General features: G+C 37.7%; 1 protein-coding gene across 1 annotated transcript; it reads left to right on the plus strand.

Annotated features, from left to right (window-relative positions):
* Positions 1–8801: 8801 nt before the first annotated feature.
* Positions 8802–22749, plus strand: AMTN (amelotin). Its single transcript, XM_011968298.1, has 8 exons — positions 8802–8855; positions 12711–12794; positions 13792–13857; positions 14800–14889; positions 18631–18666; positions 19091–19117; positions 21063–21324; positions 22461–22749. Exons 1-7 carry the CDS (start codon positions 8802–8804, stop codon positions 21315–21317), a joined length of 612 nt encoding a protein of 203 aa, XP_011823688.1. The 3' UTR covers positions 21318–21324; positions 22461–22749.
* Positions 22750–23638: the final 889 nt, after the last annotated feature.

Below are 23638 nucleotides of genomic sequence, written 5' to 3' on the forward strand. Positions count from 1 at the left end.
AAAATCTTGGTCTCTTTCCCTTCTCCTCCAACTCTTAGCAAATGAACTTGCCTAACATTTCACAGAATAAACAGAAGTTGTCAAATTGATTCCTCTGGTTTACTGTCACCATATCTACAAATCTGCCTGCATCTGTTCCATCATCTTCTTTATTCCTGTTACAATGGCCTAGTCAAAGGCCAATCTCCATTTGTGCTCTAAATCCAAAAACATCCTCTCTCCATAGCCTTTATTCCTGTAAATATTTCCCTGTTTTTTATCTTCAGCCAATTCTTCTTTTGGAGAGATTTCCCATAATTATTTAAGTGTCTTATTTTTGAAAAAGAAGAATGAAGGGAAGAAGAGAAGACGGGGAGAAAGGGAAGAGCATGGAAAGTAGGAGAAATAAAGAAGAGAAAGAACCACCATATTCCCCTTTATTTAATACCATATCTCATCACACCAATTCACAGCTGAAGTCTTCAAAGGCTGAGTTGCCTACAGATATTGCTCAATTCTGTATTCTTCACCTTCCATTTACTACTCAGCATACTCTAATCCAGCTTTCGCCCTCATGACTCCAGTTCCTAAATTTACCAGTCCTATTGTTGCTAATTTCAATGAACACATTTCAGTTTTGTTATTGTATTTGATCTCTCAGGAACTTTCCACACTTTGATCATTTAGCTGTTCTGAAAAAAAAGAAAGAAAAAGGACTTTCTACGCATTGGATAAAAACCACCCTCTCCAAGTTTTTCTCCTCATTTGCTTCTTCTCCATCTTTTATACTCCACCACTTGTCACACTTCAAAACAGTGGACTTCCTCAGGACTGATTCTTAGGCCTTGTCTCTTCTCATTTTATATAAGAGACAGCAAATTGACAACCTGCTAGTTCAATCCGCAATGTCTAGCACATTGTCTGGAAAAATAGTAAATATTGAATAAATATTTATTTGAGTAATTAATTAGAGGTATAGAATGCAATTGGGCTTTAGGAAAAGGGGACAAGGACACATTGTGAAACTAACCACTAAGGCAAGCTCCAAGACAAGCAATTTCTCCCCACCTTACATCAACAAGTTATCAAGCTAATTAACATAATCTGCCTAGACTGGACAACCAATTAACAAGGCAACAATTGACGCTTAGACACCTCCTTGACATCTGGTGATTTTTAAACAAAATTACGGAGCTGTTTAGAGTATTTTAGCCCTTAAGCCAAGGGTCTACAATCAAGAAAACCATATAATTAAATTATAGAGACCAGTGAGAGTTAGTTTAGCCCTCCCGGTAAAATGAGAGTCAAATAAAAACACTACCATCAGCTTATCTGCTTGACTCTCCTAAGATTCAGTGATGGGTTTTGATGCTTATCCATCATCTCTGTTATCTATTCAGTAATATTCAACAAAGAAAGGCCAGGACAGACAAACAGCACAGTCCGATTTGCCTCTTTGCAGAACAATGTCATCTCAACATAACCCTGATCAAATTCAACTTCTTCCAAAATCAGCTGATCAGCAAAGAATAGCTTCATACTAAATTCATTCAGAAATAGTTGTTCATCCAAGATATGACTCTATACGAAGTCACTGCAGACGAGCCAATCAACAAAGAACTGCCCCATCAAAAACTCATCCAAAAACAGCTATTATTCAAGATTTTACTCCACACAAAGTCTGAAATCAACTTCTCAGGAAAAAGCTCCCTTGCCTAAAGCTCATCCATAAGCAATTGTTTGGGCAGGATAGGGCTCTGCAGTCATCCCTGCTTACCTTCACAGGGTACATTCCAATATCACCAGTGCATGCCTGAAACCACAGATACTATCGAACCCTATATGCACTATCTTTTTTTTCTATACTATACAATTACATTGTATAGGGCAAGCAGTGTATACAGAGTGGATGTGCCAGACAAAGGGATGATTCACATATCTTGCCGGACAAAGCTGGACAGTACAAGATTTCATCAGGTTACTCAGAATAGCATTCAATTCAAAGCTTATGATTTGCCTGTTTCTGGATTTCTTTATTTAATATTTTCAGACCATGGTTGACCATGGATAAGTGAACCATGGAAAGCAAAACCAAGGATAAGGAGGAACTGCTCCACACAAATTCAGACAAGGTCATCTGCAAATAATTCTTTTGTCCAAAAAGCTATTCAGCAACCAGCCCCTGCAAAGAAACTCACTGAAACAAGCCAATATACAAAGCGCTGCACCATCCAAATCACAACCAGAAATAGCTGCCTCTAAACAAACCCATCTTAAACTAACTTAGCAGGACACTTCCCCATCAAAAGCTGGTCCAAAAACAGCTGTTTAGTTACATTCTGGATCTACACAGAAGCACTCAAGAATAACAAATAAGCAAAGAGCCAGCCCAATGCAGTGACTCATGCCTATAATTCTAATGCTTTAGGAGGTCAATGAAGGAAGATCACTTGAGGCCAGAAGTTCAAGACCAGCCTGGGTGACATAGTGAGACCTTCATCACTACAAAAAAAAAAATTTTAATTAGCCAGGCACAGTGGTGCATGTTTGTAGTCTCAGCTTCTTGGGAGGCTCAGGTGGGAGGAATGCTTGAGCTCAGGAGTTTGAGGCTGCAGTGAGCTATGATCATGACACTGCACTCCAGCCCAGGAGACAAAAAAAAATTTTACAAATTCAAGAGCCAGCTTGTTACTAGTGGAAGTTATCCAGGTTACTGGCAGTAAATCCATACGGGTCTGCTGCAACTCAACTGTTGCCTCATCAGAAGAAATAATTCGACTGAGAGGCGTAAGACAGAAAAAGAGACCGATGAAAGTTTCAGAGCAGGAGTGGAAGTTTATTTGAAAAGGTTTTATAACAGGAAAGAAAGGAAAGTTCACTTGAAAGGGACCCAAGCGAACACCTGAAGGTCAAGTCCAGTGTTTAACCTTGATCCTAGGACATTTTAGGCTGGACCCTTTCCCACGATTCTTTCCTTAGGGTGAGCTGCCTGCATGCGCAGTGCCCTCCTTACCCTTGGGAGGTGAGCATGTGCGGTGTGTTTAGGAAGTTATACGCATGCCCATCTGAGGTTTTCTTCCCTTTTCTGGTAGTATGCCCCCAGAAGGTCATACTCTGCCATTTTGTCTCCTAATGTACATACCCAGGAAGTTGCTTCTCCCTGGCATCTACATTCAGTTAACACTTTAGTGCAACAGGTGTGGACCATCAGGAAATGGCCTCTCCCTGGCACCAGCTGCCAATTTATAACCTTTGGAGATGCAATGTGATCATTGCCAAACCATCACCCAACATTCCTTGTGGGTGAGGGAGAGCCCTTTCCTGCCCCGCTTATGCCTGTCTAACTACCTGTAACAAGCCCATCTAAAATGCATCCAAAGCAGTTATTTCATCGGGGGTTACCTTTCTGTAGCATCATCTAAGCACAGTTAGAAAGCAAGGAAGTATCCTGTCCAAAACTCCTCTTAAAACAGCAGTTCAGTCAGAAGCCTACTCTCCAAGAACTCATATGAAACCTGTAGCCAATTAAAATCTCCTCTATCAAAATATTTTTCAAAATCTGCTATTCATTTTTAAAAAACTAAATCCCAATCTTACCCAAAGCCACCTTTTAAACAGTCTGCTCATATCAAATTTTATCCAAATCCACAAATCAACAAAAGACCTGGACAAATTCAATCTAATAAAAGTGAATTTTTTCTTTTTGTATCCCTCTATACAAACCCACATCTAGATTCAATATTTTTATTTTCAAGCTCTCACTCTCAAACCCAAACCAGTATGATAACTACCCCAGCTATCACTACTTCTAAAGCAACTTCTACCACCACATCTGCAACTCCAGTTTTAACTATAACTCCCATGCTATCACCTGCTACAATCATAAATCAAACCACATTATCCTATAACATCCCAGAAGCTGTCATATACAACAGCAACTTTGAAACAAAAGTTCCTCCCTATAATGGCACTAAACTATACATTGACTCGGCATCCAACTTTGAAATCACAGAAACTTATGACACCACAAAATACATACTGACCTTCCATTTGACTTTGAAGTTACAAATTTTCTCAACTGTGTCTACAAAACCGAAAGTAACTGCCCAATTGACAGTATCAACTCAAAGAATATAAATTCCCAAAACTTTTCTTACCCTTACCTAAAGCATTAAACACTGAAATCATGAATTAATTCCTCACACTAGTACTGCCTCTCTTACCTTCCCTTCAGCATCCTCATTTGTTGCCCATTTGCAGGGTGTTCTTTCCTATTTTAAATATTACACCCAAGCTTATTTTTTTAATTCCATGAGTGTGTAATTCTAGTGTTGAGTTGCAATATTTCTACATAGGCCAGGTGCAGTGGCTCATGCCTATAATCCCAACACTTTGGGAGGCTGAGGCAGGAGGATTGCTTAAACCCAGAAGTTCAACATCATGAAATCTATCTCTACAGAAAATTAGCCAGATGTGGTGGTGCACACCTGTAGTCCAGCTACTTGGGAGGCTGAGGTGGGAGAATCACCTGAGCTGGGGAAGTCAAGGCTGCAGTGAACCAGGATAGCGCCACTGCACCCCACCCTGGGAGACAGAGGGAGATACTGTCTCAAAAAAAAAAAAAAGAAAGAAAGAAGAAAGAAATATGTCTACATAGAAAGAATACAAAGTTGCCACACTCTTTCAAGCTTAACCCTGTTTCATGAGTAAATTCGGTATAATATATCCACATTTGTAATGACACTGTACACTGAACTTTATCACTTATGACAAAGGTCAATTCAATCTGCCAAGAAGTCTGAACATAGTTTCCTGATACTCCTTCTGAGCAAAACTTTAAAAGATTAGTAAGAACGTATATGGTTTGATCTATTTAGTAGAATTTTAGATACATTTAATTCAGTGGCTGTTTTTCGGGCACCTACTAAACTTCTCCATAGAGAAGTGGCTCTACTTCTGGCCTCCAAGCATAAGTCCTAGATTCCTCTGGGGTCATAAGAACTGGTTGACAATCTTAAATAATTTTGTAAATGTATATTTATTGTTCCATCAACACACAAGCTGAGAACTAAAGAAAATATCAAAACATATAATCTTCCTTGAAATTTAATATCCCAAAACAGTAATCAAATAACAATGGCATCAGGTGAGGTAGAATTAAAAAAAATAAGAAAGTCATGAATTCCAAAAGCATCTCAGAGAAAGAAAAGGCTAACTCCAAATGAGGGGAAAAAAAGAAAGACTTCATGAAGGTGGTAGCGTTAAGAAGGATCTTTAAGGGTGAGTAAAACATTGACAGTCAGGGATGAAAAAGAGGAGTCCAGGCAGAGAAAATAACATGAACGAATGCAGAAAAATAAGATCAAAATGCAACGTGGCTCTTTTCTGACCTTTTGTGCATACATCCGCTTTGCCTCTACCACATTATACAGTGATACAATACTTGCTGCATTTTCCACAAGAACATAAATAAGGGCTTCATCTTATTCACTTTTGTACCCTAGCACCTTGTACAATACCTTGTCCAGTACAGTGGAGGCTTCTGTTCAATCAAGCTATTACTATAATTAATAATAATCTTGTGTGCTGAATCCTTTTGACGTTGTGGTGAGTTACCAAGTGGTGTAAGGAAATATAGAAAATGTTCAGTCTGTTTTATCCTTTCACTGCCAAAAAGATGCTCTTAGACTGAGATTCATAAAGAGTGTCTCAGGTCTGGGTAATCCTAGATCTTCCTACATCCATTGAGTGTGATGGAGTTGGAAAGGGGGTATGTTTCTTGCCTTGAGAAATCCTAGAAAGCTCAGGGATGATACAAATCACTAAGGAATTCCACCAAGACTCCCCTAACCCAGAGATTTTTAACCTGTTTCTTTATAGTTGGGCTCTCAGGAGATCCATGAAATCCCTGAGGTTATTTCATAATCATTACATTCATGAGCACATATGCATTTTTCTGAGGAGATGATATGTGCATTCAGCTTCTCAAAAGGGTCCATAACCCAAAGAAACTTACAACTAAAGCTAATAAGATTAAGGAATGCCTAGACCTAAAGGGCTAAAAGATGTGTCCTATAGTTCATAAAACACTTGAACGAATTCTGATGTTCTATGTCATTTTGGAAACATAAATTATCTCACTCTTTTTGCTGATGTCTCCTTGTCTTGGAATGATTTAAGAATTTTTTTCCTTTTACAATATGTATTTCTGGACTCTCAACTCCGTAATTACATTATTGCAAGTTATCTGCTTTCAGACTTAAAATTTCTTGTCTAAGAAATTACTCAGTCTTCTTAATTTTGCTTGTTTATTTTGATCTAATCCCACTGACTGCTCAGTTTCCTGGCTAGGGCATGTCCGATTCCAGCTGAGGGTTGGAGTCATGTCTGCAACAAGCAGTTGACTCATTCTGAGGTTCCTAAATCACCTGATGCCCAGTCACAAAGAATTATTCAGTTCAAATAAGCTATTGAGTAGAGTCATACGCTAGACTAGCACTATAACACAGGTCTCCTCACCTAAGCCAAGAACAACAGTGACATAAAATTCAACTCTGCCTCCACCCAAAAAACATATATAGGACGCTCCCAACCCTCTACATTCACTGAAAATAATGCCCAAAGAAAGCAGATGCCCAGTGTCACGGAGTCCCTCTCTTGCAATGACCTGCTTGAATATTTAATGTTTCCCCCAACAAAACCTAAGCTCTTTGAGGGCAGAGTTTTTGTCCCTTCCATTAATTATTTTATCCCAGAGACTGACACAATGTTGGTGAACAAAGAGTGAATCTATGTTAAATGAGGGCTGGAAAAACGAATTGATTGAATAAAAGAAACAATGAATTTGCCTGTGAAAGCCCATGAGAACATTAATTTGCTTTCCTTCCACATCCTTCAGCACCATGTTTCATTGCTCCTCTCATTATCAATCGCTTTCACATGCTAGTCTGTCTCATGGATTATACTTATTCTCCAAATCCACCTAAAGCCCAATCTCTTCTCTAAAATTTTCCCTTAACTCAATCTTACTCTGTTTCCCCATATTATATGCCTTTACCACTTACTCATCAACACTGAATAACCATGTGATGCTTTAAAATATTATAAACACGAAAGACTGAAGAAATATAAGATGGGGCCCTAGGAACTCTCCATCTAGTTCAAGAGAAACAAAAAGTCAGGAAATAATAAAAGAGCCATATAAAGTAATATCTGACCAAGTGCCAAAATCAGTGATAGAAACAAACAAAAAAAGCTATAGATAGTTAAAATTAGATGTCATCTCCAACCCTGTCTTCCACTGCTATCCTCACCCCATCTTGTTCCAGTGACAGAAAACAATGTCACTACTTCAAATCTAGACCTTTGATCGACCTGGGTGCTCTCCTTGTGTTCTTAATAATTTTTTTTTCTTCAAATCCCAACTCAAGGATGATCTCCTCTTTTAAGCTTTTCCTGTCCTTTGTCCCCAACAAAATTCACCACACTCTTTCTCACTCCTGTGAATACTCCTATATTTGCACGTACTTGTTGATCTTGTGTTTCTCCTCCTACGTAGTGTTCCCCATTCCTAGCAGAGTATCAGAGTAACAAACATTGATTATATAGATAAATCGAACAGTTAGAGAGAAGCTTCAAAAAAAATGTATCATCTCAGTTTATTTTCCATTAATAGACACTCTACAGGTTTACTTTTTTGTTTTTTAAAGATCAAATCCCAAATCCTGGTGCAACACAGGCTCATCATTGATATGGTCTCAGAAATTGATAAACAGACTCCCGCCTCCCTCTGTGGCATATCTCAAAAATTCCAGGTGAAGCCCAAGGCTTCATGGTAAAATGTTAAGTAGCACTTAACTGTTCTTCTTGTAAAAGAAATCTCAGTTGATTCCCTGTGTTTTGTGTAGGTAATAGTATCATTTTCCCTGTTTAATATAAAGCAAGCCATTCACCATTTGGCCGTATTTATTGAAACGTAAAATGTACATATCCTTTGATACATTACTTCTAAGAATAACACCTACAAAAACACTCCCACATGTGTGGAAAAAAAGGTTCTATAAGAATGGTGCTTGTGACACCTTTGTAATTACAAAATAAAATGGAAATGGATTAAATGTCCATCAAAAAGAAATGTGATATGATATAATGTTGTGCACCCATTAAATAAAATAAACCTGCATGTACTAACACACAAAGTTGTCCATTATTTGGTAAGGAAACGTAAGTTCCAGAGCCATCTACATAATAGACTTCATTTTTTAACTAGGCACAGAACCCTATATTTTGATGATTGATTTATGTGTTCATACTTACATGATAAAACACGTACATCTGAGAAATCATTTGGGAAGAAGAGGGAGGTGAAGAAGCATTTAAATTATTTTATTGTCTGCATCTTTTTTTAATTACATAAGGTATGTCTCCCTGAAACACCTTCTATTCAAATGGTAGACATTGGGTAATATCATGTCTGCAGCTAATAACCCACCTAATGAAGTGTTGGGAAATGAAGAAAACCAAATGATTTAACAGACAGCTAAATCCTGATTGGTCTCTCAGTTTCCAGTCTCCTGGAACTGAGTTTAAATTTCTTCTACAAACACATACATCATTGAAGGGTAAAATTTTTCACCAGAGTAAACTTGAGAAGTCAACTGGACCTTAAGTATTATACATTTTGCTTCCTGGACACAAAGGTAACATTAATTGACCATGTTTCAAGTAGAACATTCGTTTTTAAAGTATCATTTTCTCTTAAAAGGAAAAAAATACAGTGGAAGAGTAACACTGTTTTATTATTGTAGGCAGCAATTTGAAACATGAAGACTATGATTCTACTGTTTTGCCTTCTAGGATCAACTCAGTCATTACCAGTAAGTATGTTATGTTTGTTTTATATGTCAACCAGCTTCAACAGCATCTCTAGTTGCAGACCTACCTCTCTCCTGCCCTCCATCAAAACTGCTCTGTTTTGTGACTCATTCCCTGACAGTGTCCAGTGTTTATTTTGCAAGGCAGAAAATGACAAGCTAATAAGTTGTTGGTACATATTTCAATGTACTTGTATTTTTTAAATGCATCCACTCCATCGTGGTAAAAGGTCAATTATTTTGGCAGAGCAATAGGCTAGAAATTAGGAGACAAATGAATGCCTTAAGTGGATGATTATTTTATTTTCCAAAAAGAAATTTTTTCTTGGCAACTAGTTATTTGCTCATGAACAAAGACTATATTTTCTAATTTGTCTACTTGGAAACACTAAATATCTACATTGTATAAATTCTAAAAAAAGACCACGAAAACATATGATACCAAAGGCATATGATTAAAATGACCAAAATTTTTGACTTAGAACATTTCATCATAAATAGTATTCACATATAACAGGAAAAAATAAAAAAGCACTAGAACTCCAACATTTGCTCCATTATTTTGTACACATAGAGAAGAATGGTTTGGATCTCTAGATGGACTTCTCTTTGACTGTTCAAGATGGTTCAAGACCATTAAGAAAAAAATTACAATATACTTGCTATAAAATAGCAGAATAAAAGAAAGCATACTTAGTTGGGCCTCAAGCTTACCCAAAACTTCGGCATCCATTCATACAATCAACAAATATTTATTAAAAACTTTATATATGCCAGACATTGTGCTAGGTGCTGAAGAAACAATAGTGAGAAGGAAGAAAAAGGCATGATCCTTCATGGTGTTCACAAGGATTGTAGACATTAATCAATTTTTTTATTTTTTTAACTTTTTTATTTTTACAAGTATCTCTTGCCAATTTTTTATTTTTTACTCAAATGATTTTTAAAGAAATGTTAAATTATAAATGATAACTGTGATGAGTTATGTGAAGGAAGTGAACAGGGTAGGATTACACGGGGGAAGGATGAAACAAGATATAGTAGCCAACCTCCTTCTTACTTTATCCCAAATATATACGTGTGTGTGTGTGCGTGTGTGTGTGTGTGTGTGTGTGTGTCCCCCTTGAAAGAAGTTGTCTGTAAAAGTTTAATTTCCTAAACAAGTAAAGTATGAAGTTAATTTTTTTATAGAACAAATGGTTCTTTCACTTCGCCAAATACAGTTACCAAAAGATTCTTCAAAATACAGTTTCTTTAGTATATTTAAATTACCACATAATTGGTGAAAACTCAAAATAAGCAAAACTTTCCAGGAGCGCAACTCTCATGTGAAGTGGGCTGGGGTGGAGCAGGCCTGCTGTGTAGGCTACGGCAAATTGCTAATAGACAATGAGAGCAGCTAGAGAGTTAGTGGGGCAGGGCAGAAGGGAGGCGACACTGAAACGTCTCTTCAGTATAGAAACAATACCAAATGAAACATCAGGACACATAGACAAGGTATTTTTTACTATTTGTAAATGAATTTACTGAGTTAGCATAAAGTTATAAAGAGTGAATCCATTTGCAAATGTGGACACATACAACAGCCTAGCAATTATTTTCAGTAGATCAAAAGTTTGAGGAAAATATCAGATGGAAAATATAATGTTAGAAAAAACAAATATAAGACAAATCAAAGTCACAGAAAGTGAAGGCCCTAGAAGAAAACAAGATTTTATTCCTCCAACAAATACTTGTTGAGTGCTTACTATACACCAGACATGGATTTATCTTCTTGAGATAGATCACTGAATAAACTACAGTGTTGCCACCCTTGTGAAGTCTATATTTTAGCAAGGAAACACATGATAAATGGTGAGCAGTCTAAATCAGTAGGTCACATGACAGGATAGGAGGTGGTGGGCACTACATAAAAAAGACCCCAGAGCAGGGTGAGATGGAGCAGGCTGGTGGTGCACAGTGGAGAAGGGGCAGGCTGCATATTCAGGACAGCAATCAGGTTTGGCCTCAATAAAGAAGCAGGTGAGAGAATGAAGCTAATGTCTAGGGAAAGAACATTCCAGACAGAGGGAACAGGTGGAGGCGAAATTCTGAAGCAGGAATGGACTTTATCTGTCCCAGAAACAGCAAAAAGGCTGGATGGCCAGAGCAGAGTGAGGGAAAGGAAATGAGGTGGGAAAGATCAGAGAGCTACTGGGGGCCCGGATCATGAAGACCCTGTAGACCACTGTGGGGTCTCTGGCTTTTACTCTGAGTGAAATTGACAGTCGTTGGCCAGGCACAGTGGCTCACGCCTGTAATCCCAACACTTTGGGAGGCCAAGGTGGGCAAATAACTTGAGGTCAGAAGTTCAAGACCAGCCTGACCAATATGGTGAAACCCCATCTCTACGAAAAATACAAAAATGAGCTGGATGTGGTGGTGTGCACTGGTAATCCCAGCTACTCAGGAGGCTGAGGCAGGAGAATCATTTGAACCGAGGAGGTGGAGGTTACAGTGAGCTGAGGTCACGCCACCGCACTCCAGCCTGGATGACAGAACAAGACTCCATCTCAAAAAAAAAAAAAAAAGCAAAGAAAGAAAAGAAAAAAAAAGGTAGTCATTGCAGGGACTGAGCAGAGGAGCGACAAGATTAGCCTATTGTTTTCACAGGGTCACTCTGGCTGCTATGCTAACAATAGATTGTGGGAGATGAAAAGACTTACTTATGAAATATATACATAATCTTAAAGCTGAAAGGGACCTCCTAGAACAGGTAATACCAACCTCTCCTTTTTTTTCTTTTTTTTTTTTTTTTTTTTTTTTTTTTTTTTTGAGATATAGTCTCGCTCTGTAACCTCCTGCTCCTGGGTTCAAGCGATTCTCCTGCCTCAACCTCCCAAGCAGCTTTTTGTATTTTTAGTAAAGACAGGGTTTCACCATGTTAGCCAAGCTGGTCCTAAACTCCTAACCTCAAGTGATCCTCCTGCCTTGGCCTTCCAAAGTGCTGGGATTACAGGTGTGAGCCACGGTGCCCAGCCCCAACCTCGCCTCATCACTAAGGGGAAACTCCATTGTGAAACCAGAACTGCTCCAGAGTAACCTTAGATGACTCAAGGTCTGCTGCAGAGCCAGAGGACCCCACCCCTGTGCCTTCCAGGATGCCTCCAGGAGCAAAAGCAGATTTGGTCAACCTGCCAAAAGAGAAGCATTTTTATTTGGAGACTAAGAGCACTTACAGGGATCTACCACTGGCTCTGCTGCTCACTATGTCACCTTGGGCAGTTTACTGTAAGCATCAGTTGCCTCATCTATTAGACAAAATAATGTAACTAGACCAAATGTGTAGGAGGAATATTTTCATATCTAAAATTCAGTGATTTTTAATACACTAATAAAATATCCAGGCCAGAAAGAAAACCGAACTTCTGTTACAAGAGTGATGTGGCAGGCATGGCAAAAGTGGGAAGCTTCATGAAAAGGTAGTAAGAATGACGGCAGCTTACCTCAAGCCCTGAGAAAAAGCAAATGTGCACAGAGCTAACGTACAGATTATATATTCATGTCCTGGCAAAAGATAAAGGCAGGTACAAAAAAAGAAATGGGAGCCAGGAACCACCACAAGATATCCCAGGTGCTCAGGTGCATCCCAGCCCCTGTGCCCCCACACCATCCCACCCCTCCTGGGCTGGCATTTTTCCACTCTACAATTACATTTTTCCACTCTACAATTACCATGCACATAATGTTTCAGGGAATTCTAAAATACTCAAAGCCTTAATATAGACATTTTTGCATTGGGGGCAACCTGGATATAAATGGATACAAAATCTTAAACACATTCCTGCCTCATCAAATATGTATTTGTTTTCACAAAAGCAGCTCAAACCTGCTTTGGGACTCCCTCCCACAAAACTGGCTCCGGATCAGGGAACACTACCAAACCAACAGCAGTCAAATCAGGTAAGAGTCCTACAATAGGGAACGTGTACAAACCAGTAAAGAAAACACATTAAGACTGGTAGGTTTAAAATCAAAATTTACATGAAGACTGTACAAGACTGAACAAGAGAGAGAGGCTTTTCATTTGGGAGTGGGGAAAAGAACTGATATAATTTTCTGAAAAATTTGCATAGGAAAAGTAAAGCACTCTAATTCTTTTTCCTTTTATCTAAATAATAATTTGGTTTAGCAGTGAAATCTAGTCAACTTTGAAAAGGAATAACTGTGTCTATTTGCAAAGCTTGGACATCTATGGCCTTGAGGTACCATGGCATTATCATATGCAGTATTTGCTAGCAATAGCAGGGAATCAGAGGTGATCTATAAAAAATAACTGCAGATTTCCTCCTGGTTTTGTAAAGTTTCATTGTTGTTGATGTGTTGATGTGTTGCTATTTAATCTGTTTCTTCAAAGCGTAAATACTTTTGAAAACTGCAATATCTTTCGGCAACTACGCTCCCTCCCACTTCAACTCTTCCTCTACCATGAAGGACCGTGGCTTACCTACTTCTACATTTTGTGAAGTAGTACAATCAGATAATACTAGAGTCTAAAGTCTTCTCCTTAGTCAACAGAACACTCAAGTCAAGAACTATTCCCCCTTCTTAAGGAGACTGAATCTTATACAATTTGGGAACCCTCTTTAAGAAAAAGAATACAAAATTAGATATGTAAAATTAAGTACTGAAATAAATATTTATAATGTGATAAGAAATAAGAGTAAATCACAAATTTTCTGAAGCTGATAAGTACCGTAAGCTTGAGACATAGCTAGGGGACCTCCCGGGGCCACAAACAAAGCAATGCTACTAAAAGGCCCCGAGGCTTCATCTTTATCTACTTTCATGATAAATCCACTTCTGACAGGAGTGTCAATTACATGAGGTTATCCATCACTGACAGAGTAAGGGAAGCAGGCAACCTCTTGTCTCACACATCACTTTTAATCCCCTGCAGGTCTTTCCTTCTTTAAGTCTGATACCATTAACACAGATGCTCACACTGGGGCCAGATCTGCATCTGGTAAGTGATCTTTTATATCATTTTAATACCCATTGTGAAATAAATATAATGCCTAATGTTATGGTGGGGGGAGCATGGATATGGATGTGTATATCCACAAATGAAAACACACACATACGTATTCACCTAGATAAGTTGAAAGAGAGGAGAGAAGAGTCCAAGAGAGTTGGACATCATTAAGTTTTTCTTAGCAAGAGAGTCTCCAAACAAATGGATCTAATTCTTTCCTTCCCCAGTTTCTCTATCCTCTTCTCCTCCTCTCTCAATTCCTCCACCATACCTTCCTTAATGCCCCTACAGCATCCCCACATCCACATAAACACTATCACTGCTATTATCACCCCCAATGACAGGAGCAAACTGAAAGAGATAGAAAAATCTTCAGTGTCTTCTTATAGAATATCTGTACAGATCTTCAGTCTTCTCACAGAATATCTGTATAATCTGTTTGGGAAGAAAAATAAGTTTCTTTCCTGACTTAAAGTGGACTTTTTAGTGGTCAAATTTAAATATAGTTCATGTTCCAGACAAAATATGTATTCTGAACCTCATAATTTTCACGCATAACCTAGAGGAGTTAATCTCTTAATTGTAAAACAGCTATCAGAAAATTTTCAGGAACAATTACTCTTGTAGCCAAAAAGGGAAAGCAAGGATACAAATAAATCAACTAAGTAATTCTCAAACAGAAGAGGTTAAATGCCAAAGAAAAACTTAACAGGGGAAAAGTTAGCAATAGCCCCTATGGTTGTACCAGCAGACTAAATAAGTCTTTAAATTTCATCTTTGTGTCTAAGTATACATGCAATAGAATACTATGTATTTATATAGCAAATCCTTCCTTTAAATATATTTTACGTTTAGTAAAAACATTTTAGTTTCCTAAATATCCAAACTGAAAAAAAAAAAAATACAATGAAAGTCTTTTTCCTTGCCCTACAGTTAAATCCTGCTGCAGGAATGACACCTGGTACCCAGGCCCACCCATTGACCCTGGGAGTGTTGAATTTACAACAGCAACTGCAACCACATGTAAGTTGAACAGCTGGACTTTAGTTTCAACATTAGAGAGCATTTTCTCTCAGGTGAAAGCCTACAGTAGAAACAGAATTTTTTAAAGCTTCTTGAAAATTTTGCCCGGATTATTAGCTGACGAATGTTCTACTGAACATAGAACAGTATTTGACAATCTGGTTCTTAATGAAAATTCATGAAAACTTACCCAGAGAACTGACCATGCTACACCACAACCTCTCTAGAATATAATTTTAATGGAAAACAGGAAACCTTGAAAAGTTGGGGAAGATTGAAAAGTGAAAAATATATGGGGGGAAGTTGAGAGATCCTAGAATTTTTTCTAGCATATTGTTTTCTCTTGAAGACTTTCTGGGTGACCAAGATCATCTCAAAGAAAAATTAAGAGGTGGATAAAGTTTATCTTCAGCAAATCTAATCTTCCCATTTTTGTGCCCTTTTTTTAATTCCCCCTTGAAAGTCCCCAAGGACTTTTCAGTATTTACCATTTACCACCTCCCACTATCACTTGCTTTCAAAAAAAAAAAAAAACCCTGAAAATCCTCTTACACTAAGATATAAACTTAAGGCATCACCTGTTTTTGAAGTGCTTGCATTTTAACATTGAACAAATTCCAAATTTTTACCTTCTTGAAACTTTTCTAAATAGCGTAATAGGCTCCAGAGGGCCTGGGTGCAGTGGCCCATGCTGTAATCCCAGCACTTTGGAAGGCCAAGGCAGTAGGATCACTTGAACCCAGGCATTTGAGACCAGCCAGGACAACATAGTGAGACTTATCTCTACAAAAAATAAAATAAAATAAATAGCTGGGCGCGGTGGGGCACATCTATAGTCCCAGTTACTCGGGAGGCTGAGGTGGGAGGATTGCTTGAGTAAAGGCGGTCAAGGTTGCAGTGAGCAACGACTGTGTCACTGCACTCCATCCTGGGTGATGGAGGGGCATTCTGTCTCAAAAAAAAAGAAAAAGAAAAGAATGCCCCTGGAGGAAAATACAATAATCCTTTCACAGCAAGACTAAGTTGTTTGTAGATAACTTATTCTCCCCAACATGTGACCTCAGTCCCCACTATTCAACATAATGGTCTAATTTTTTGTAGAAGCATTTATTATTGTGTAAGCAATATATGTTAATTATAAAGAATTTAGGAAATGCAAATTTTCTAAAATTTACATATAAGCAAAAACTAAAATAAAATACACTTGGAATCTCATTAGCCATAATCAAACACCGTCAACATTCTAGAGTATGTCCTTCCAGTCTTTTTTCTATATGTATATTTTTAAAGAAAATGTTTTTGCTATATTTAATGTTTTGTAACATGCTTTTTTCCACAAATATATTTTGAACAGCTTTCATGTTTTAAAATATTCACTTACAAAGTTGTTTTTAATGACCTCTTAGTATTCCATGGTATACTAAATTACTTATTATGAAAATCTGGGAGATTTTTCCAAAGTCTTTGCTTCTATAAACAACGCTACAGTAAGCATCCTTGTGACTAAGTCTATGAGTATTCCAGTGACTATTTCCTTGGACCAACTCTTAGGAATAGAATTTCTGGGGCCAAAGACACAAAAAGTATCTTGATAATAAAAATTTGGATCATAAAAGTGACCCTCTGAAAAAGATTTAAGATGCAAACAAAAAGAGACTCTCTGTAATGGGTGATCATAGTATAATCTACATACCGATTGCCTACCTTGAAGGTAGACTTAATACATCTTCACGTTCCCCAGAGAGTATCCTCCTAAGTCAAGGCATTAGTGGAGCCTGGAGATGCTACAAAAGTTTCAGTATAGAGAGTTTCACGTTGTACACTCTCTATGCAATATTGTAAATCAGTCCCCATTTGCTGTGGGAATTCTTCAATGTCTCTAGGCCATGCTACCACCAAGGGTTCCCATACCTGACCTTCCCCTGGGCAGCTCTAGTCCCTCCTACCCTGCCTTTCCCTGTGCAGAGTGTCTTATTATCTCTGCCACAACCCGGACACCTACTGGTGGCTCGCATTTATCAAAGAAAGTTGAACCATGTTGGTGAACTCTAGAACCACACGATTTCTGGTTAAATGTCAGCTCTACACTTACTACTTACATGATGTTGGCCAAGTTACTTAACCACTCTGTGGCTCAATTTGCTCAAAATTTAAAATGGGCATTACAATAGAACCTTCCTCTACAGCTATTGCAAAGATCAAGTAGTAAATATATGGAAAACACTCAAAACAATGCCTACCGCATAGTAAATATGCGATGTGTTAGCTATTACAATTTCAAATAATTTCTCTACCAACAACTAAGAAAAAAGTCTCCTTTATCATAATATTGGTAAACAATTAGATTACCTTTCATTACAGTTTTTACGTAGACATCTATGCTTTCCTCTTTTTATCTTTTTGTTCTTTCCATTCCAACTTCCCATTAAAGAAGAAATTCCATTTCATCTTCTCTTAAATCCAAAATGTACCAACCACTTTCCCATTGCCAACGTGAAGGCTAGCTGGGTTTTTTGTTCCTGTTCTGTTGCCCCTTTTTTGTCAGTAGACAAGCACCTGATTGTGAGTAAGCCTTTTTCATAAATGTATGTAATTTTTCCTTACTGACATTCCACAGTTCAATAATTCCTGCACCAACTGTCTTGGGAAACAATAGTTAAGAGTCTATTTCATAAGACTTTCAAATCTTCTGGTTTGATAATTATGAAATTAAGAGTCCCATTTTGATGACTTTCCTGACACTTTGAATTTTCTATAGAAATAAGAATAAATTTTTAAAACCTTAGCTTTCTTTGACAAACTTCAGGCCAGTTCTCAGAGTAGCAGAGAGTACTGGAGCATGCCAACACCTCACTCAAATCTTTTTCATCTTTTTATAACTAAATTTATAATATTTAGTTATCAGTGACCCTTGAATTATTTCTTGCCTAGTTCTAAGAGCTATGCCAATGTCAGGGGTTACTGAGCAATATTCCCTATAATTGCCTTATTTTAACAGCAAAATGTCCAGGCAACTATTGCAAGACTAAATATCTATGACTCAAGAAATCTCATATTTGAAAATACCCATCACATGTTTTAATGTGTCTTCTGAGATGCCATATGAAAGAAATCTGTAAATTTTAATGTTATTGTTACTTGAAATAATTTTCAGTTTGGAGATTTCTTGAGACCAATTATTTTTTTCGTTCATCCAGTTTACTAACTTCTATCTTCTCAATGTGCTACCTTGAACTGGTTTCTAAATCTCTCTGGGACTCATCTTCTTTTTACAAATTGGAAAAGTTCCAAACTCCCATCCAGATCTATGAATTTATATCTATGATTATAGATAATACATTAGTAACAAATATCTGTTTAACAGATACTGTATCCTTTTAAGAAGTTATCAATGGCTGGGCCCAGTGGCTCACACCTGTAATCCCAGAGCTTTGGGAGGCTGAGGCAGGCGGATCACGAGGTCAGGAGTTCAAGACCAGCCTGGCCAACATGGTGAAACCCGGTCTCTAGCAAAAATACAAAAAATTAGCCAGGCATGGTGGCAGGCGCCTGTAATCCCAGCTACTCAGGAGGCTGAGGCATCGCTTGAACCCAGGATGCGGAGGTTGCAGTGAGCCGAGACCATACCACTGCACTCCAGCCTGGGCAATACAGCGAGACTCCATCTAAAAAAAAAAAAAAGTATCAATATTTATGCCATGTTCCAGAACTTTTGAATGAACTTTTCTCTAATTTTTTCAGATGTTACCAATTTTTGTCACACAACTTGGAGCCCAGGTAAAATTATGCTTAATATTGTCTTGATTTTAAATCACCTTGGTGTGAAATATTTATTCTCACCTCAATTCACTAGATAGTTGTGAGGTTTTATGTACTTTGCACTGTATGGACACTGATAATCACAAGAGTTTGCTTTCTGCGTAAGTTTTCTTCAATGAACATCCACTTAATGATAGAAAAATATATAATTTTTGGATGGAGATGATGTCGTATTACTCAAAGAATGAATGTTAGCAGTCTCCCATCATATACTGACTTGAGTTTTGTAATATAGATCATAAGGCAGTTTAACATTTTATTGGAAATGCAAAATCTCTATAACCTTTGAAAGTATTTTAAGTTTCCCAGTCATGTTGTACATATATTACTACAAATATATTAAAATGTGTCTAACAGTTTGTGTTTATCTTTTTGCTTTTAGGGCACTATCCTAAGCTCAGAGGAGTTGGTAAAAAAAAAAAAAAAAAAAAATTTAATACTATTTCAAATTATTTTCACTTCTATCACAATGTTTTCTGTCCTCATATAGTCTCTCTTGACCATAAATCCTGAATATGGTGTGTACTACAATGAATTGAACATTTTTATAGTTCCTTACATTAGATTATCCTCTCTTTGTTTGGGGATTTTATCATACTTCTCCAGCTATTTTTCTATTAATTTGACTTAGCTTTCATTTCAATTTATTGCTATCAGATTCAGTTCTATCCAGAAAGGCAATGCACATTTTTTAACTTCATAAGGATTGCAATCTAGGATTATAAACTGTTGAATTATATACAAATGTAGAATAATATAAATATTAACTTTTTACAGGAAAGATTAAATTCCTTGACTTGGATTTTTAATTTTTATGGAACAATATATCTTTTTCCAGCATCAGATAGTGATGAACTCTTTCTACACACATAAATAATTGGAGGGCTGTACCTAAATAAAGTTAATATCACCACTGCTAGACACTTCAATGCATTCCTCCATAGGTTCTTTTCTAGAGAAAACAACTTGAATTAACATGATATCTAAACATGACAACGGTACAGAATTGAGGCAATATTTGGAAACAGTTATTCAATAGCTTTTCTATTATGGAAAATGTAGATATTTTCTATATTGTCCCTAAATAATCATCAAGTAATGGGGCTAGTGTCTGTTTGGCCAACACTGATACATGAACATCCATATCCAGCTACTGAGGTTCTTCTATAACCAGGACTTTAGCAGATCCTTTACATATGTTGCCTTCAACCTTCCCCAAAGCACAAAGCAGATATTTTTGACCCAGCTTTACAGATAAAGAAACTGAGGTTAAAAGTTTAAGTAATTTACACCTCAAAGGCAACAATGACAAGAAAAGAGCGGATCCAGATCCAATGCCATTTTTTAATCTACTACACTAATGGTTTTTCAAACATTTTTAATACAAATCACAATAGCAACTACATTTTTCATGCAGCTTCACACACACACACACACACACACACATTCATGAAACAGCATTCACGTTTACTATATAGAATGCACTACTAGTCTACTGCCTGTTTTATTATTTAATGATGACTGCCACTCACCTTTTTCACTTCAAAACTGTGGATATCACAACCCTCAGTTTGAAAACGTCTATACTCTGCTTCTATCTGTCATCTAGCGTAAGTCTAATTCTGGTTTCAATATCTCTTGAATGTAACACAGTGTTTCCCAAACTTCATTCCTTGCCCAGCAAATCAGGATGGCATCAAAAGCTGGTTAAAAAGGCAGATTGCTAGGTCCTGCTCCAGACCCGCTCGATCAGGATCTCTCTAAAAATAAAAAACTCCAATAGACAGGAATTATGTATCTATCCTCAAGGAACACACAATAGCTGAATTGCCAGAATAAATGTTTCTGACTGACTATTCCAATGCCTTTGAAAAATACATCAAAAAAAACTTGAAGGGATGAAAGTCATGAGGATTAACTACTTGAATCGATTTTTCCATTAATTTTTAATCTCATATTTTTTTGGAAAAAAAATGTTATGAGCAAAAGAAAGATTACATGTTAGGTTTAATTCCAGAGATAAAGCCCTTCATAATTGTATGGATTTTTCTGCCTTAATTCTACCTCCAGATTCAGCTGATAATAAAAAATTGTTGTTCCTTTTCCCAGGACTGGCTTGATTCTGGCTTTCCGTTTCTGAGGGAAATGGAGCATAGCAAAGAGTCCTGGTATTGAATCAGACTAGGCTGGAGCGAGGCAGTATTTACCCTGAGGAATGCCAGGTCTTTGCTGTCTTCTCTGACTTTACTCTCTCCATCTTTCCATTGCTACCCGAACTTGCTCCCCTTAAAAAAGAAAAGGCTTTAAAATGTGTTGCTTTTAACTTTGTTTTCTGTTTGCCTCCCTCATTCCAGCCACAAATCTTCACGAGCCTCATCATCCATTCCTTGTTCCCGGGAGGCATCCTGCCCACCAGTCAGGCAGGGGCTAATCCAGATGTCCAGGATGGAAGCCTTCCAGCAGGACAAGCAGGTGTAAATCCTGCCATCCAGGGAACCCCAGCCGGCCGCCTCCCAACTCCCAGTGGCACAGACGATGATTTTGCAGTGACCACCCCTGCAGGCATCCAAAGGAGCACGCATACCACCGAGGAAACCACCACAGAATAACCAAATGGTAAATTCTCCTAGCTTGGAACATACTTCTTGGCTATAAAAGTCATCTGCAGAATGGAAAAGAGGAGTTCTTTGTCTTGCCTTGACAAATGCAGGTCTTAGTAAGATTAGGAAGCCCCTTTACTCACTCATAGTTGACTCCAGCAACGAGGGAGTATTTTTACTCAGCCACCAATCCCCTGGTATTAACACTGAAGGAAGAATGTGTGTGAGTGTTTTCGGTTGTTTTGAGACAGGGTGCTGCCCTGTTGCCCAGGCTGGAGTGCAGTGGTGTGATCTTGGCTCACCGCAACCCCCGTCTCCCAGGTTCAAGCGATTCTCATGCCTCAGCCTCCGAGCAGCTAGGATTACAGGTGCACACCACCACACCTGGCTAATTTTTGTATTTTTAGTAGAGACAGGGTTTCACCATGTTGGCCAGGCTGGTCTCGAACTCCTCACCTCAAGTGACCCACTGGCCTCGGCCACCCAAAGTGCTGGGATTATAGGCGTGAGCCACCGTGCCTGACCATACTGGCTAATTTTTGTATTATTTGTAAAAACGGGGTTTTGCCATGTTGCCCAGGCTGGTCTAGAACTCCTGGCCTCAAGCAATCTGCCCACCTCGGCCTCCCAAAGTGCTGGGATTGCAGGCATGAGCCACCATGCCTGGCCTGAAAGATTTTTAATTGTTGGCATGACACATGTTCCATTTTGGGTCAGAACTGAAAATATTTGGAAGCAGACTGTGTTCTTCGCCCCAATACACACACACGCACATAGAGGCCTATCGCAGACACACTTCAGTTCATCATGACCCTGTCTCCACTCACTGACGGAGCCTCAGAACCTTCCTACTGTAATACTGCAAGCAGCCACTAGTGATAGCTACCAGAGCAGATAAACCCATAAACCCATCTGCCGTTCTTAGATGGAACTTAAGAAATGTAACAAAAATAAGCTTTTCTTGCACCAACAAGCAAAGTTAATTGTTTAACATGTGAAAATGTCTAGAACCAAATATCCTTAGAGATAACTAAAGAATGATTTGATATGGATGCTCCTAATTCTGGAAAAGAAACTTTGATCTCAAGTAAAAAATATTTAAGTTCAGTATACTTTTTACCTACATTTAAAAGGTGTTTTATTTTCTTCCAGGAATTCAGTAAGCTGTTTCAAATTTTTTCAACTAAGCTGCCTTGAATTTGGTGATACATGTGAATCTTTATCATTGATTATATTATGGAATAGATTGAGACACACTGAGTAGTCTTAGAAGAAATTAATTCTTAATTTACCTGAAAATATTCTTGAAATTTCAGAAAATATATTCTATGTAGAGAATCCCAACTTTTTAAAACAATAATTAAATGGATAAATTTGTCTTTGAAATATAACATTATGCTGCCTGGATGATATGCATATTAAAACATATTTGGAAAACTGACTCTTTTTCTTCTTTGGAGATGGAAGAAAGTTGGCCCTTACAGAAACTACATTTCCTCAGGACACTAACATGATACTCCAGGTCTAGAACTTTCTTTGGAAGTAGGAAGCACAGCAGTCAAGAAGAGGACACCCAGCAATGTGAAGACAAATTCTGGTCTCTTCACAGCTACCTCATCATTCGCTTTCTTATAAAAGTCACAAATTTAATTTTTAATAAGCAGAGTACTTTTCAACATCTAAAACATACAGTACAAAAAAAGACTTATAAATCATAGAATTCTGCCTATCCTCAAGTGTTTATATTCAGAACTCATGATAATAGCACTTAATGTTTAATTTTGGTATGCCTGAGTGCAAAAAAATGACATTGAAAAAAGTAATCATAATCACTAAAACAAACCAAGGTGATACTCTTGCTCCATTCACCTAAAAGGTAGAAATTAACCTGATTTAAACTTATAACAGACCATTGCAGTTCATCTATAGTGAGGGAGATTAATACAAACTGCAGTAGAGCCCCCAAAAAAGAAAGGTATGGATAGGGTTAATAACATTTCTCACTATATACGGCTCAACTCCATCAGTACGCAACAAATGTAAATATGCACCATGAAAGATATTCCATGTTTAGTGTATCCAGTGGTTATAGATTTGCTAGTGGTTAATGATTGATTAGCCACCTTGTTTCAGATACACAGAAGCTGAATAACTTACTTATAGACTGTCAAGGTTCATGACCAAATGAGAGTAAATTAGTATTCAAACTTCCAAAAATATTTTGCCACTTGTGATAATAATTAAAAGTACTATTAAAGGACTTCCTGGATAACCATCTATCAAAAAAATATTCTTTCAGTTACTCAGGAGGCTAAAGCAGGAAGATCTCT

The sequence above is a fragment of the Mandrillus leucophaeus genome, unplaced genomic scaffold, assembly GCF_000951045.1.
Source record: "Mandrillus leucophaeus isolate KB7577 unplaced genomic scaffold, Mleu.le_1.0 Scaffold837, whole genome shotgun sequence".
Taxonomy (NCBI): Eukaryota; Metazoa; Chordata; class Mammalia; order Primates; family Cercopithecidae; genus Mandrillus; species Mandrillus leucophaeus.